Consider the following 12,889-nt stretch of genomic DNA (forward strand, 5'->3'; position numbering starts at 1 on the left):
GTAACTCAAAAAGTTTAAATCTTATTTTCACCAAAAAGTATACAGATAATTTGCCCATCATGAAAAACAACTATGTTAAGTTTCATGAAATTTGGATAAGTCGTTCTCAAGTTACGTAGCGACATGTTTACGCCGGACAGACAGACGAACGGACAGACAGACGGACGGACACCGGACATTTGTATACCATAATACGTCCCGTCAAAATTTTGACGGGCGTATAAAAAGGTATTATGTCACAACTTAAAAACTTGTTAAGCATTATTTTAGATATTTGGAGACAAGTGAAACTAACATGTAACACCATTTTACTGACAGTGGCCTATACTGTTGTGTGGATTCAGAAGAAATGAGATGACAAACTGTTGCAATAGTACATTCAGGCAAAAAGTTTAAAGGGCATTACTCCTAGAATTTTTTTTAATCATAATTTCCAGTCGATATTCACATCTACACAGTATTTCCTTGTGATCTATAAAGTTTCCTGAATTCATTTTGAGGTTAAAGAGGAGTTGCAATGACAAGAACAATTAAATGTCAAATTATGTGACTTTGACTTGCAAAGCATTTTGGTAGGAAATATTTCATCTCAGTAAACAAAACTGTAAAATTATGATGATAGGATTCCCCAAAATGAATGTTATAAAGCATACCAATAAAAAATCATTAGCAATGATCTTGTCACTGCAACTGTTACGTACCTTTAAGAAGAGCTTCAGCTTCAATGACAGCATCAATGGGTGGTGGTTCCACTGCTTTAGCCATGAATTTAGCTATTGGGCCCAGCCTCAGTAGCTTAATTGACAATGCTAGTTCATGAAGAGGCGTTCTGAAAATCTCTGGTGTTGTATGCTGTTCCAACCTATTCAAATCAAAATTACAATGAAGAAAGTTAAAATTAGACATACATCAAATTTTTTTGATATATAATATGTCAGCTCAAAATCAGTAAATTTACCCATAAAAAAAATATATGTTGGACAAAGAGACGAATTCCTGCCTTTTATTCCACAATAAGTACCAAACTTTTCCTATTATATATCTATATATGTACAATGCATATTTCCCTCACTTACCTTATAGTGCATTGTCACAAACATAAACAAAGCTTTCACTTTGAAGTAATTTTTGGACATCCTAAATATTGAAATAACCTTTCAAATCTGGCTCTACTGCACAAATGGAAGGCAAATCCTGGTCTAACACGTCCAGCTCTCCCTCTTCTCTGCTCTAAGTTGGTCTTTGATGCCCAGACTGTGGCATAATTGGTCATGTTGTTATGGGAGGTGAATAGTTTCATTTTGGCTCTGTAATCATTGAAAACATATTATCAAGTTTATCATTAATCTTAAAACCATCATAGTAAGAAATAAAACATATAAAAGATTCAAAATTCAAAACTTTCTTGTAGTTAGATAATATATACAAGAACCACTCAATAATCAAAATGCTTGTAGCACTGAAGGGTAAAAATTGTTTTAATTTATCAGTGGGAAGTAAAATTTAATATTGCATTGTATAAAGCATTAGTTGTAGTTGATTCAACAACATTTCTTGACAATTGGAGATAAATTTCTTGAATTGTTCATGGATAAGATGTATAGAATTTTATATATAATCAATGCATTATATTTTATGTATCAAAAAGGTAGTGATAAGACTTGGAAGATTTAGATATCAAGTCAGTAACATAGGGTTTTGATTGCATTGAGTGCAGTCTTTACCCCAAAATTTGCTATTGAATAATTCCATACTTCTGTATGATATGAATGTTACAATTGAGTATAAGTTTGTTCATTTGTTTGTTCAGCTTTAATCCCACTTTCTATGGGTTTATTTGAATTCATGAATCTGTTTATTTAGTGGAAGAGAACTGGAGTAAGAGGCACTAAGTAACATAGTGTTGGACTACAGTGATCTGTACAGAGAAAAGTCAAAGTAAGAATTGAAAGCTTGTTTTTGTAAATTCATTGGGGTGTAAAAGAGTTGACTGAAGTACATTTTGTATGAAGCGCAGAAGAGCTTCATTCATAAAATGTGCACATGGTCAGCGCTTATACAATCCTATGAAATTACAAAAAGAAGCATTCAATACTTGTTATTACATTTTTTAGCTAGGATCGTAAAAACACGATTTCTTTCAATGGGCTTTCTTCAATTTACCTGGGCACTTAACAGCGGGATCTTGTGTCATCATGAATGTTAAATTTCATTATGTAATAAATGTCAATTTTAGAAGGACGCGAGATTGCTGGTAGCCAATCAAATTATCGTATCATTGTGAAACATACAATCAATGTAATTATTAGCGTGTGTTGCAACAGACAGTTTCCTGACATTTTTGGACAGTATTTTTTTACTTACTTGCAGCTGTCAACAACAAAGACAACATCATTAATAGTAACACTGGTTTCTGCTATGTTGGTTGATAGAATAATCTGAAAACAGAAAAAAAACATTGAAAATTGAAAAAGAAAAATTATTTATTTCATGGTTATGACTGTAAGTATTCAATACACCTGAGTGCAATTTGTCAGCCATTACTGGACATCACAAAAGTTCCAGTAAAATTTTGACGTCATAATAGAAAATATCTGACGCCACAATGGAAAAGTGATTATTGTATGATGTCAAAAGTTCAAGCAGGACAGATTCTTGGGTCAAGCCGGAATAGCAATAAGGAATATATATTTTTCTGTTATGACTAAAAAATCAGTAGAATTTCACAAGTGAAAATTATGTTCTTATGGCTTTTGAAGAAATAGATGTTCAAATGACAGCCATGGCATTTAGGTCATCTAAAAAAAGGTTTATTCTTAAAGAGAAATACAAATAAATAAATGAGTCACAACTTAAATATAGGAAACTAACATCATATGTTTTTAGGGTTGATGAAAACATCAATCAATAATATATTTGTATGTTGCCTCATGTCATAGTATTCAATATCTATGGAACATTACAGCTGTTTTCCTAATGCATGTAATTCCAAGGTTTGATTTGTATGTATTACTGTTTGCTCAAGCATTGTAATTAAGTTTTACAATTGCTATCAATAGATAGGTGGGGCTTCAGCTTGTATGATGCTATTGCTTGTTTCAGCAAACATTTATACAAATAAACCTTTAAACTACATGCATTAGGATAATAGCGTTAACGTCTTTTACCTTAGTTACACCATCTGGGACTGGATCAAACACTCTCCTCTGGTCCTCCCTAGGTATTTGTGAATGCAAGGGTAACAGTCTATACTGTGGACCACCTGTTAATATATCAAAGTCATTGCAGATGAGGACAATAGTGTGTATACAGGATTAAAGTAATCATATATAATAAATGACCATGTTATCATTGTATGTACAGACAGATTGACAAGTGTATACCTTAATGCTCCTACCACTAAGACAGGGGCATAAAAAGTGCATTTTAATTGTAAATTAACATTTCTCAAAAACGTTCAAAGAATTTGGTTAATAATGATAGATTACTGCTAGGAACATTTCCATTTAATGATATAACTCAAATTGATATGGGGTTACCAGATTCATTTTTAGAATATACTTTGTCTAGATAGGGAGGAGGAAAAGATATTAAGCATATATTGGTGCAAAAACATTATTTCATACCAAATTCAGGATGCATCTCCAGATGTTTATGTAGGGCAAAGATAAGATTCCATCCAGGCAAGAATATCAATAAAGCTCCTGGTATACCTAGTGTCTTTATGTACTTGATAAGAGCCTGTAAAATATAGTATACAAATTATATGAAACCAGATGCTCCGCAGGGCGTAGCTTTATACGACCGCAGAGGTTGAACCCTGAACGGTTGGGGCAAGTATGGACACAACATTCAAGCTGTATTCAGCTCTAAATTTGGATTGTGATTAAATAGTTGACACAGCATAGGTTTCTGACACAGAATGAATGTGTTCTAATGAACTTAAAATTGTTTGTTTTCTCTTAGAGCAATTCACTATGCTGTTGAATATTAATCCTCTCAAAAAAATGTTTGAAGAAATTTTCTTTTTATTTATGAAATCAAATGCGAAAAATTGAACCCAATTTTTTAATCACATCCCCCTTTCCCTTATTCCAAAACTAATCTCAATTAAAATATTCTAATGGAGTTTGCAACAATAACTACTCATTTAAATACATCATAAAATATTAAGATGTAAAAAAACTGCTTGTTATCACTGAATGGTAAAGATTATTTAAATTTATCAGTTGGTAGTAAAAAGTGAATATACATTGTATATTGTATATAACAAAGATTTAAGTTGATTCTGGACAAAGAAAGATAACTGCAATTAAAAAAAAATCTTGCTATTGCACAATAATGTGCAATAAGATATTTCTTGCTTACTATTCTGGACAAAGAAAGATAACTCTAATTAAAAAAAAATTTGCTATTTCACAATATTGTGAAATTATATATTTCTTGCCATTGCACAATACTGTGCAATTGAAAAGACTTGCTATTACACAATACTTAATATAATAATTTTAGATCCTGATTTGGACCAACTTGAAAACTGGGCCCATAATCAAAAATCTAAGTACATGTTTAGATTCAGCATATCAAAGAGGCCCAAGAATTTAATTTTTGTTAAAATCAAACTTAGTTTAATTTTGGACCCTTTGGACCTTAATGTAGGCCAATTTGAAAACGGGACCAAAAATGAAGAATCTACATACACAGTTAGATTTGGCATAACAAAGAACCCCATTTATTCAATTTTTGATGAAATCAAATAAAGTTTAATTTTGGACCCAGATTTGGACCAACTTGAAAACTGGGCCAATAATCAAGAATCTAAGTACATTTTTAGATTCAACATATCAAAGAACCCAACCGATTCATTTTTTGTCAAAATCAAACGAAGTTTAATTTTGGACCCTTTGGACCTTAATGTAGACCAATTTGAAAACATGACCAAAAGTTAAGAATCTACATACACAGTTAGATTAGGCATATAAAAGAACCCCAATTATTCAATTTTTATGAAATCAAGCAAAGTTTAATTTTGGACCCTTTGGGCCCCTTTTTCCTAAACTGTTGGGACCAAAACTCCCAAAATCAATACCAACCTTCCTTTTATGGTCATAAACCTTGTGTTTAAATTTCAGAGATTTCTATTTACTTATACTAACGTTATGGTGCGAAAACCAAGAAAATGCTTATTTGGGTCCCTTTTTGGACCCTAATTCCTAAACTGTTGGGACCTTAACTCCCAAAATCAATACCAATCTTCCTTTTGTGGTCATTAACATTGTGTTTAAATTTCATTGATTTCTATATACTTAAACTGAAGTTATTGTGCGAAAACCAAGAATAATGCTTATTTGGGCCCTTTTTTGGCCCCTTATTCCTAAACTGTTGAAACCAAAACTCCCAAAATCAATCCCGACCTTTCTTTTGTGGTCATAAACCTTGTGTCAAAATTTCATAGATTTCTATTAACTTAAACTAAAGTTATAGTGCGAAAACCAAGAAAATGCTTATTTGGGCCCTTTTTGGCCCCTAATTCCTAAAATGTTGGGACCAAAACTCCCAAAATCAATACCAACCTTCTTTTTATGGTCATAAACCTTGTGTTAAAATTTCATAGATTTCTTTTCACTTTTACTAAAGTTAGAGTGCGAAAACTAAAAGTATTCGGACGACGACGACGACGCAGACGACAACGCCAACATGATAGCAATATACGACGAAAATTTTTTCAAAATTTGCGGTCGTATAAAAAAACTCACTCCCATAAACAAAATTTTATTATGTATTGTTTCAGACAGTTTTTGGTATACTTTTTAAGATATGTATTGCTGATGTTTCTGCCAACCTATTTTATCTCAAAAATAATAATATGTAAAAAGGTTGAAAATAAAAAATAAACAGCTGCGCCATGAGTGTATAATACACCCATTGTCTTGTGTTAAAGTTTTATGCAATTAAAGAACCTTAGTGAGAACTCTCACATACCCCACGTCCCCACATTGTCATTGGAGAAATTAAATAAGTGTAAGAAAAAAAAATTGTATAAGAAAAATTAATTTCCTGCCAATATGCACATCTAAATAGTATGTCCTTATTATCTACAAAATTTCATGAAAATCTGTTGTGTTTCAGAGGAGTTGAGATGACAAACTGTTGCAGAAGTACATTGAAGCAAATCAGTTCAAAGGGGCGTAACTCCTAGAAAAAAAATTGAATCGCAATTTCCCGTCGATATGCACAACTACATAGTATGTCCTTATTATCTGAAAAGGTTTCGTGAAATTCTGTTGTGTGGTTTGAGAGGAGTTGCGATGACAAGAAACAGGACTGACTGACGGACGGGTCAAAAACATTATACCCTCCGCAACTCGTTGCGTGGGGTATAATAATCATAAATAGTTTCTGAGAAAGTTTTAAGCAATAACCATATATTGTTTTTGAGATACGGAGCGACATATGAAACCCCCTCCCCCCTCTTTTTTTTTCAAAAAAACTAAATATCACTAAAATAAAATTTTAAATCAAAACTAAAAAGTATACAGATCTTTAGATTAATATATCAAAGAAGTGTGTAAAGTTTTAAGCAACCATCATAAATTGTTTTTGAGATACGGTGCGACATGTAAAAAATGCTTCCCCCTTTTTTACAAAATACTCAATAACTCAAAAATGAAATTTTGAATCATCACCAAAAAGTATACAGATCTTAAGATTAATATTACTAATAAGTGTGTAAAGTTTTAAGCAATAATCAAAGTGCCTTAACTCAAAAAGTTTTATTCTTATTTCACCAAAAAGTATACAGATCATTTGACTATCATAAGAAACAACTATAATAAGTTTCATGAAATTTTAATCAGTCGTTCTCATGTTACGGTGCGACATGTTTACGCCGGACTGTGGACATTTGTATAACATAATACGTCCCGTCAAAATTTTGACGGGCGTATAAAAATGTCATTTAGGGGCAATAACTTCTTTAAGAAATAAATATGTGGGTCCATTATGATATATTTCTATTATGAATTACTATATACGTTGAACCACAAACGTCAAAATCATTCAATCGGTAAGTGGAATTAACTATTTTTGGATACTTATAAATTCTATCTATAACTTTTGGACTAGTTTAATTCTCAGTCTATTTCTGTAATTAATTCTTACATACTTTTGATTTTTTCACCCTGCATGCTTACATTGCCTAGGTAAATTTTAAAATTGTTTGTATGCACATTGAACGACAAATTCATGTGACATATAAAAAAAAATTCTGATGTTAGACACTCAAATCAATCAATGTGTTTGTAGATAGTAGATGTTTTTGTGTTCTGTTAAAGTGTTCCTTTTAAAATTGTTATACTATGATGACTGATGTACCCATATTTTGACTATTTTATTCATTGTGCCTGTTTATTTAACGCATCAATGTAAATATAACGGAATTTGATGAGACTGTCATTAAAGTGAGAGGTTTAGCGCTATAGAACCAGGTTTAATTCACCATTTTCTGCATTTGAAAATGCCTGTACCAAGTCAGGAATATGACAGTTCTTGTCCATTTGTTTTTGATGCGTTTTGTTATTTGATTTTGCCATGTGATTATGGACTTTCCGAATTGATTTTCCTCTAAGTTCAGTATTTTTGTGATTTTCCTTTTTTTCAAGTCATATCCATACATTTGATGATCATTTTTCCTGTTTACAGTTTTCTATAAATGCAAACAAAATTTAAAAATGAGAAGAGATTATCTTGCATGTATTGTTGTAGATCTTGATTTCCTGATAATTTTGCTCTTAGGAATAAATAATTTGAACTTGTCTTACCTCTATCAGTTCAAAGGACAATTCTTTTTCATTTAGCATAGCCAAAGCTCGTTTGGTCTGTTCAGAGTATTCTGAACTCACTTTCAAATTACAGTTTTCCTGAAAAAGTCACAATTAAAATAATATTCCACTTATCCTTATACATGAACACCTATCTAGATTATGTGGATCAAAGTTCTTTATTCAATGTATTTTGTTTTCAGATTTGAACAATTTGCAGATGTAATGTAGGTAGAGCAGCATAACTTTGATGTTTCTATCCACATAAATCATTTCACAGAACATTATTTCAGGATCAGTTACCTCAATTTCCTTTCACTTTTTGAAAGATAAAAATCATAAATGAAAATATTTTTCTTTTTTCTTAAAATTAGGATTATCAATATCAAAAAATATTTCTCAATAAGATTAACAATTCATGACAACATGACAACAATCCATAAAAACCAAATGAGAAATTTGCTATAAATCATCATTTCATCTTTGTAGCATTACAATGTTGCTATAAGAATTGATTGCTACTTTTTGTTATTTCATCGGTTTGAAAAAGCACTTCATACAAAATGTGTTTCTGTCAATGATTTTACACCCCAATAAATTACAATAAGATGAATTCAATTCTTAAATAATGCACGAGATAATGCATATAATAAAGTATAAATTACTTCCTGGTCTCCTTCCTCAGCATCTAATTCATCTTTATCTTTCTTCTTCTTCCTATCATTTGGAAGTGGGATAAAATTTAACATCTGTATACAGTCTTCTAGGTAATATTCTACAATACAAATAACTTGCACGATCAAAGGTGGAGAATTAATGGAGTACTAATAGTCCTTTTCTGATGAATATTGTGAGTACTTCATCCATTTGGGGATACATTTTTACTAAGAAATGAACTTCCAGGACTTGGTTATTTCTGAATATTACTGCAAAAGTTTTCATAATTCTGAATTCTGTATCACAGATAATTCATATTACGACTTAATTTCATACCATTACACTGTTTAAAGAGACTCAACCTTGATATCCTGAATGAATACCCTGATATGGTAAATAAACTACCTTTCTTGAATTGAGAATATAGTAAATTTTTTTTTACTACAGTATTTAATTATAGAATAATTTCATATTTTAAAAAGAAGACAGATGTTTCACTACTTATGCAAGGGGATGCTATAATCACTTCAGTCTAGCAGAAACCAAAACTTCTTCCATTACAAGTTGCCATCAATATGCTATTTAACTTAATTCAAATGTAACTTTCTGCACCTATACCTTAGAGAATACTGCTTTCGTTATCATTCATCAAGTCTAAAGCCTCAGAGGAATAAAAACCACATACCTTGTACAGGATGAGTTCTTCCATACACTTCAACAATTTTACAATCTCCAAAATATTCAGAAAACAGTGAAGTATCTATTGTGGCTGACATCAGTACAACACGTAACTGTGGATATGTATTTACCATGTCTCGTAACATAATCAGAAGGAAATCAGTCTGAAATAGACAAGAGTATAAAGAAACTGACAATAAAAATCAATAAATATATAAAACATAATAAAGTGGACTGATGTATTAACAAATGCATATTATAACAAGAGTGCACACGCTGAAATGTCTTGCCTTCTTTACTTATCATTGGTTTTATGCCCTTAATATAAAGCTTTATTACAATTTAAACATACACTTAGCATTAACCCAGAAAACAAACAAAAATACCACTGAACCATGCAAATGAGGTCAAGGTGAGATGAACCATATGTACAGCTATACATTCCAACAAATATAGTTGACCTATTGCTTAAAGTTTTAAAAAAAACCGGACCAAAACACAAACACTTAACACTGAGCAATGAACCATGAAAATGAGGTCAAGGTCATATTCAATCTGAGCGACTGACATATAGATCATACAATATTTCCATCCACCAAATATAGTTGAATTATTGCATATAGTATTATATAATAATTTCGTATTTCTGAAGGGTTGCTTTTACAGTTAGACTTCTCATCTTTATGTAAGATGTTGTTTGCAGTTTCAATAACACATCGACAAAGACAAAAATATTAGGATGGCTAGCGTAAAACTGCTCATTTAGGTGAACATGAAAGACTCTGCACCATTCATTGTTCTCTTTTCCTCGGGGTCAAGGGGGGATGCCTAATTTATCTAATATATATTCAAATATTTATAATTTACCAGGTAATTTTCCGGAAAAGTAATAAATACAAATTGCGGAAACGTATACTTTCAATTTGCAGAAACGTAGTATTGGGACTTTGAAAAAATAGCGGAAATGCAATACGCCCCTTTATACACACCCAAGCTCATTAGTATAAATCACTATTATTGTAAACATTGTAAATACTTTTTTATGAATAATAACAGTGTATCACTAATTATTTATATAATTTCATAGGTAAACACTAGTGGAAATAGCATGTCATAAATTAATACAGTGTTCAGTGACTGGAAATTTAATTACACGTGTATAGTCAGATTAACTCTTCGATCCATTTAAATCCTGGAGGTCATGTTTTGACATATGTGTATTAGTTCGAGATAGATAATGAATTTTGAATGCTTTTGTTAACCTTGGGACCGCAAATTTAGTTTGACTCAACCGAAATTTCGACTCAACCGAAATTTCGACTCATCAGGAGTCGAATTACATACATTTATATGGAACAAAGTTCGGGACCAAGTGAAAACTTCGACTCAACTGAAAATTCAAGTCAACCGAGTTCGAGACAACAAGAGTTAACTGTATACTATTTCTCCTTTTTTTTATATCTCTGTAGAACATTTAAGTGATTGAATCAATAATTCTCATCTTTGATATCTTTGGAAATGTCTTGATACTTACATTGATATCTCTCTCATGTATTTCATCAACAATAACATGCGATATACCCCTCATACCATTCTCTAATCTCCTCAAGAGAGTACCTGTCAACACACATAAAAATTACAATTATTTGTATCTAGGGTTTACATTTAATTTAAAAGATAGCTTTATTATGGGAAGTCACCAAAGATTGAAAAAAGCTGACGTAAAAAACTAGAATTTTATATAAACAAAAGTTTTAAAGACTTTCATTCCATAGACCTAGAGTGGGTTACCAGATTACCAGAAGTGGTTATTTTAAACAATAAACTAAAGAACTTAGTTGGAAGACAAAATCAAAAGGCATTTTTGAGAAATTGTGTACCCCTCTTGCAAACTATGACCCAAACATTAACTAAAAGAAATGTACAAGTTTGCATAACATACAATATTTTTCTAACTGTTAACAATCCTTTTAATTTCCATTATCAACCTTATCTATTTTTTCTCCTTCTACTTTTAAAAAATTTAAAAAACAAGAATGTGTCCAAAGTACAGGGATGCCCCACTCACACTTTCATTTTCTATGTGCAGTGCCAGAGGACTGTGAAATTGTGGTCAAAAATCTAATTTGGCATTTAAATTAGAATGATCATATCATAGGGAACATGTGTACTAACTTTCAAGTTGATTTGAATTCAAATTCATCAAAATCTACCTTGACCAAAAAATTTAACCTAAAGAATGACAGACAGTTGAAGAACAGACGCACAGACCAGAAAATGAAATGCCCCTCTAAAAACATAGGTGAGGTAAAAAAATGGTATTCTTTACATTAAAAACTTATTTGCAGTTTCAGTTTTGAGAGTTTCTTGTGCTTGCCAAATTGGGTAAAAAAGATCAATGGAGTTAGAAAATAATTTCTGATTCATCCATCTAAAGTATACTAATTTTACTAAGTATACTCAATCACTCACCGACTGTGCAATACAGAATACCACAATATGGCCTTGGAAATACAGACTCAAATCTGACACTGTATCCTACAGACATGCCTAAGTCCTCACATCTCTCCTGGGCTACTCTCTCTGCTATAGATATGGCACTGATTCTTCTTGGCTGAAATACAAATTTGTTATCAATGTTTAACACATAGTTATTATTAATTCATTTAAGGAATGACTGTAATATTTTTTTCTGTCTATGAAGAAATAACATAAAAAAATTGGTACACACTGAATAAGGCGCGTAACGGGTTATTTAACAGTGTGCACCACATTTTTTATGTTATTTCGAATAGACAGAAAAAGTAATACAGTCATTTCTTTTAATTTAAAAACCATGAAAAAACGTTGATGACGTCACGGTCACATGACTAAATTATGTCTATGGGCTCATAACAAAATAACGTCAGTCAATCAGAAGAAGCATTATATCCAAAATTAAATTATTCTTAAACACTGTCACAATTCCTTTTTCCTCAAACATTATGCCACATAAAAAAATCATTATCTTGCATTGGGATAATGCTAACTTTTCAGACATGAAAGTCCACACTAAATATTGTTGGCTGATGAATATTAATATTATCACATAATCTACACTTCAACAAATGTCATTGTGTAATAATGGTTGGTTTTCTTATTTTAAACAATAGTGCATGTCAAACCTTTTATATTTTTCTAAACAGTACTAGTTTTGCTCATTGTTGAAGGCCATACAGTCACTTATGGTTCCTTTCAACCACATTATTTCTTTATTGTTGGATTTTTGTCTTACTGGTCATCAAATTACATGCTTTTTTTTTCAAAAGGTAACAATGTTTTAATGGATACCAACTTTTCAGGTTAAGGTGTCACGGAATAGAAGTTCCTTCATAACATAAGTTCCAAAAGGAAAGAATATTCTGGAACATTATTTCCACAGGAATAAATATTGCAGTATATGTTCCTAACGGAATAAATGGTATAGAATATTTGTTCCAACAGGTATAGGTATTATGACAATGTTTATAATAAAGTTTCCATTGAAACTTCTGTTAGGTGGAACAAATATACGTTGACAAATGGCTTATTTTAAGGTTAGGTTTCAGTTTGAGACAGGATTAGAGCTTTACTAAGATTATAACCCTATTTAACTATGCACTTCTAAAGGTATTAAACCTACCTGTGTGATTACAATATTACATTCAGCTCCTCTTCCCTGTTGTATCATCTGATCCATAATAAACTGGGTAACC

General features: G+C 31.4%; 1 protein-coding gene across 3 annotated transcripts in view; it reads right to left on the reverse strand.

Moving 5' to 3' along the window:
- Positions 1–12,889, reverse strand: part of LOC134707700 (ATP-dependent RNA helicase A-like) — a 48,196-nt gene that overhangs the window by 15,618 nt on the left and 19,689 nt on the right. For all 3 annotated transcript variants that reach the window (XM_063567695.1, XM_063567696.1, XM_063567697.1), the window contains 11 exons: positions 12,817–12,888; positions 11,628–11,769; positions 10,690–10,772; positions 9,163–9,319; positions 8,486–8,595; positions 7,821–7,919; positions 3,627–3,741; positions 3,168–3,262; positions 2,365–2,438; positions 1,155–1,307; positions 702–862 (listed from right to left, as the gene is read on the reverse strand). In XM_063567695.1, coding sequence (XP_063423765.1) covers positions 702–862; positions 1,155–1,307; positions 2,365–2,438; positions 3,168–3,262; positions 3,627–3,741; positions 7,821–7,919; positions 8,486–8,595; positions 9,163–9,319; positions 10,690–10,772; positions 11,628–11,769; positions 12,817–12,888 — 1,261 coding nt within the window. The remainder of the gene's footprint in view (positions 1–701; positions 863–1,154; positions 1,308–2,364; positions 2,439–3,167; positions 3,263–3,626; positions 3,742–7,820; positions 7,920–8,485; positions 8,596–9,162; positions 9,320–10,689; positions 10,773–11,627; positions 11,770–12,816; position 12,889) is intronic.

This window comes from Mytilus trossulus, chromosome 2 (genome assembly GCF_036588685.1).
Source record: "Mytilus trossulus isolate FHL-02 chromosome 2, PNRI_Mtr1.1.1.hap1, whole genome shotgun sequence".
Taxonomy (NCBI): domain Eukaryota; kingdom Metazoa; phylum Mollusca; class Bivalvia; order Mytilida; family Mytilidae; genus Mytilus; species Mytilus trossulus.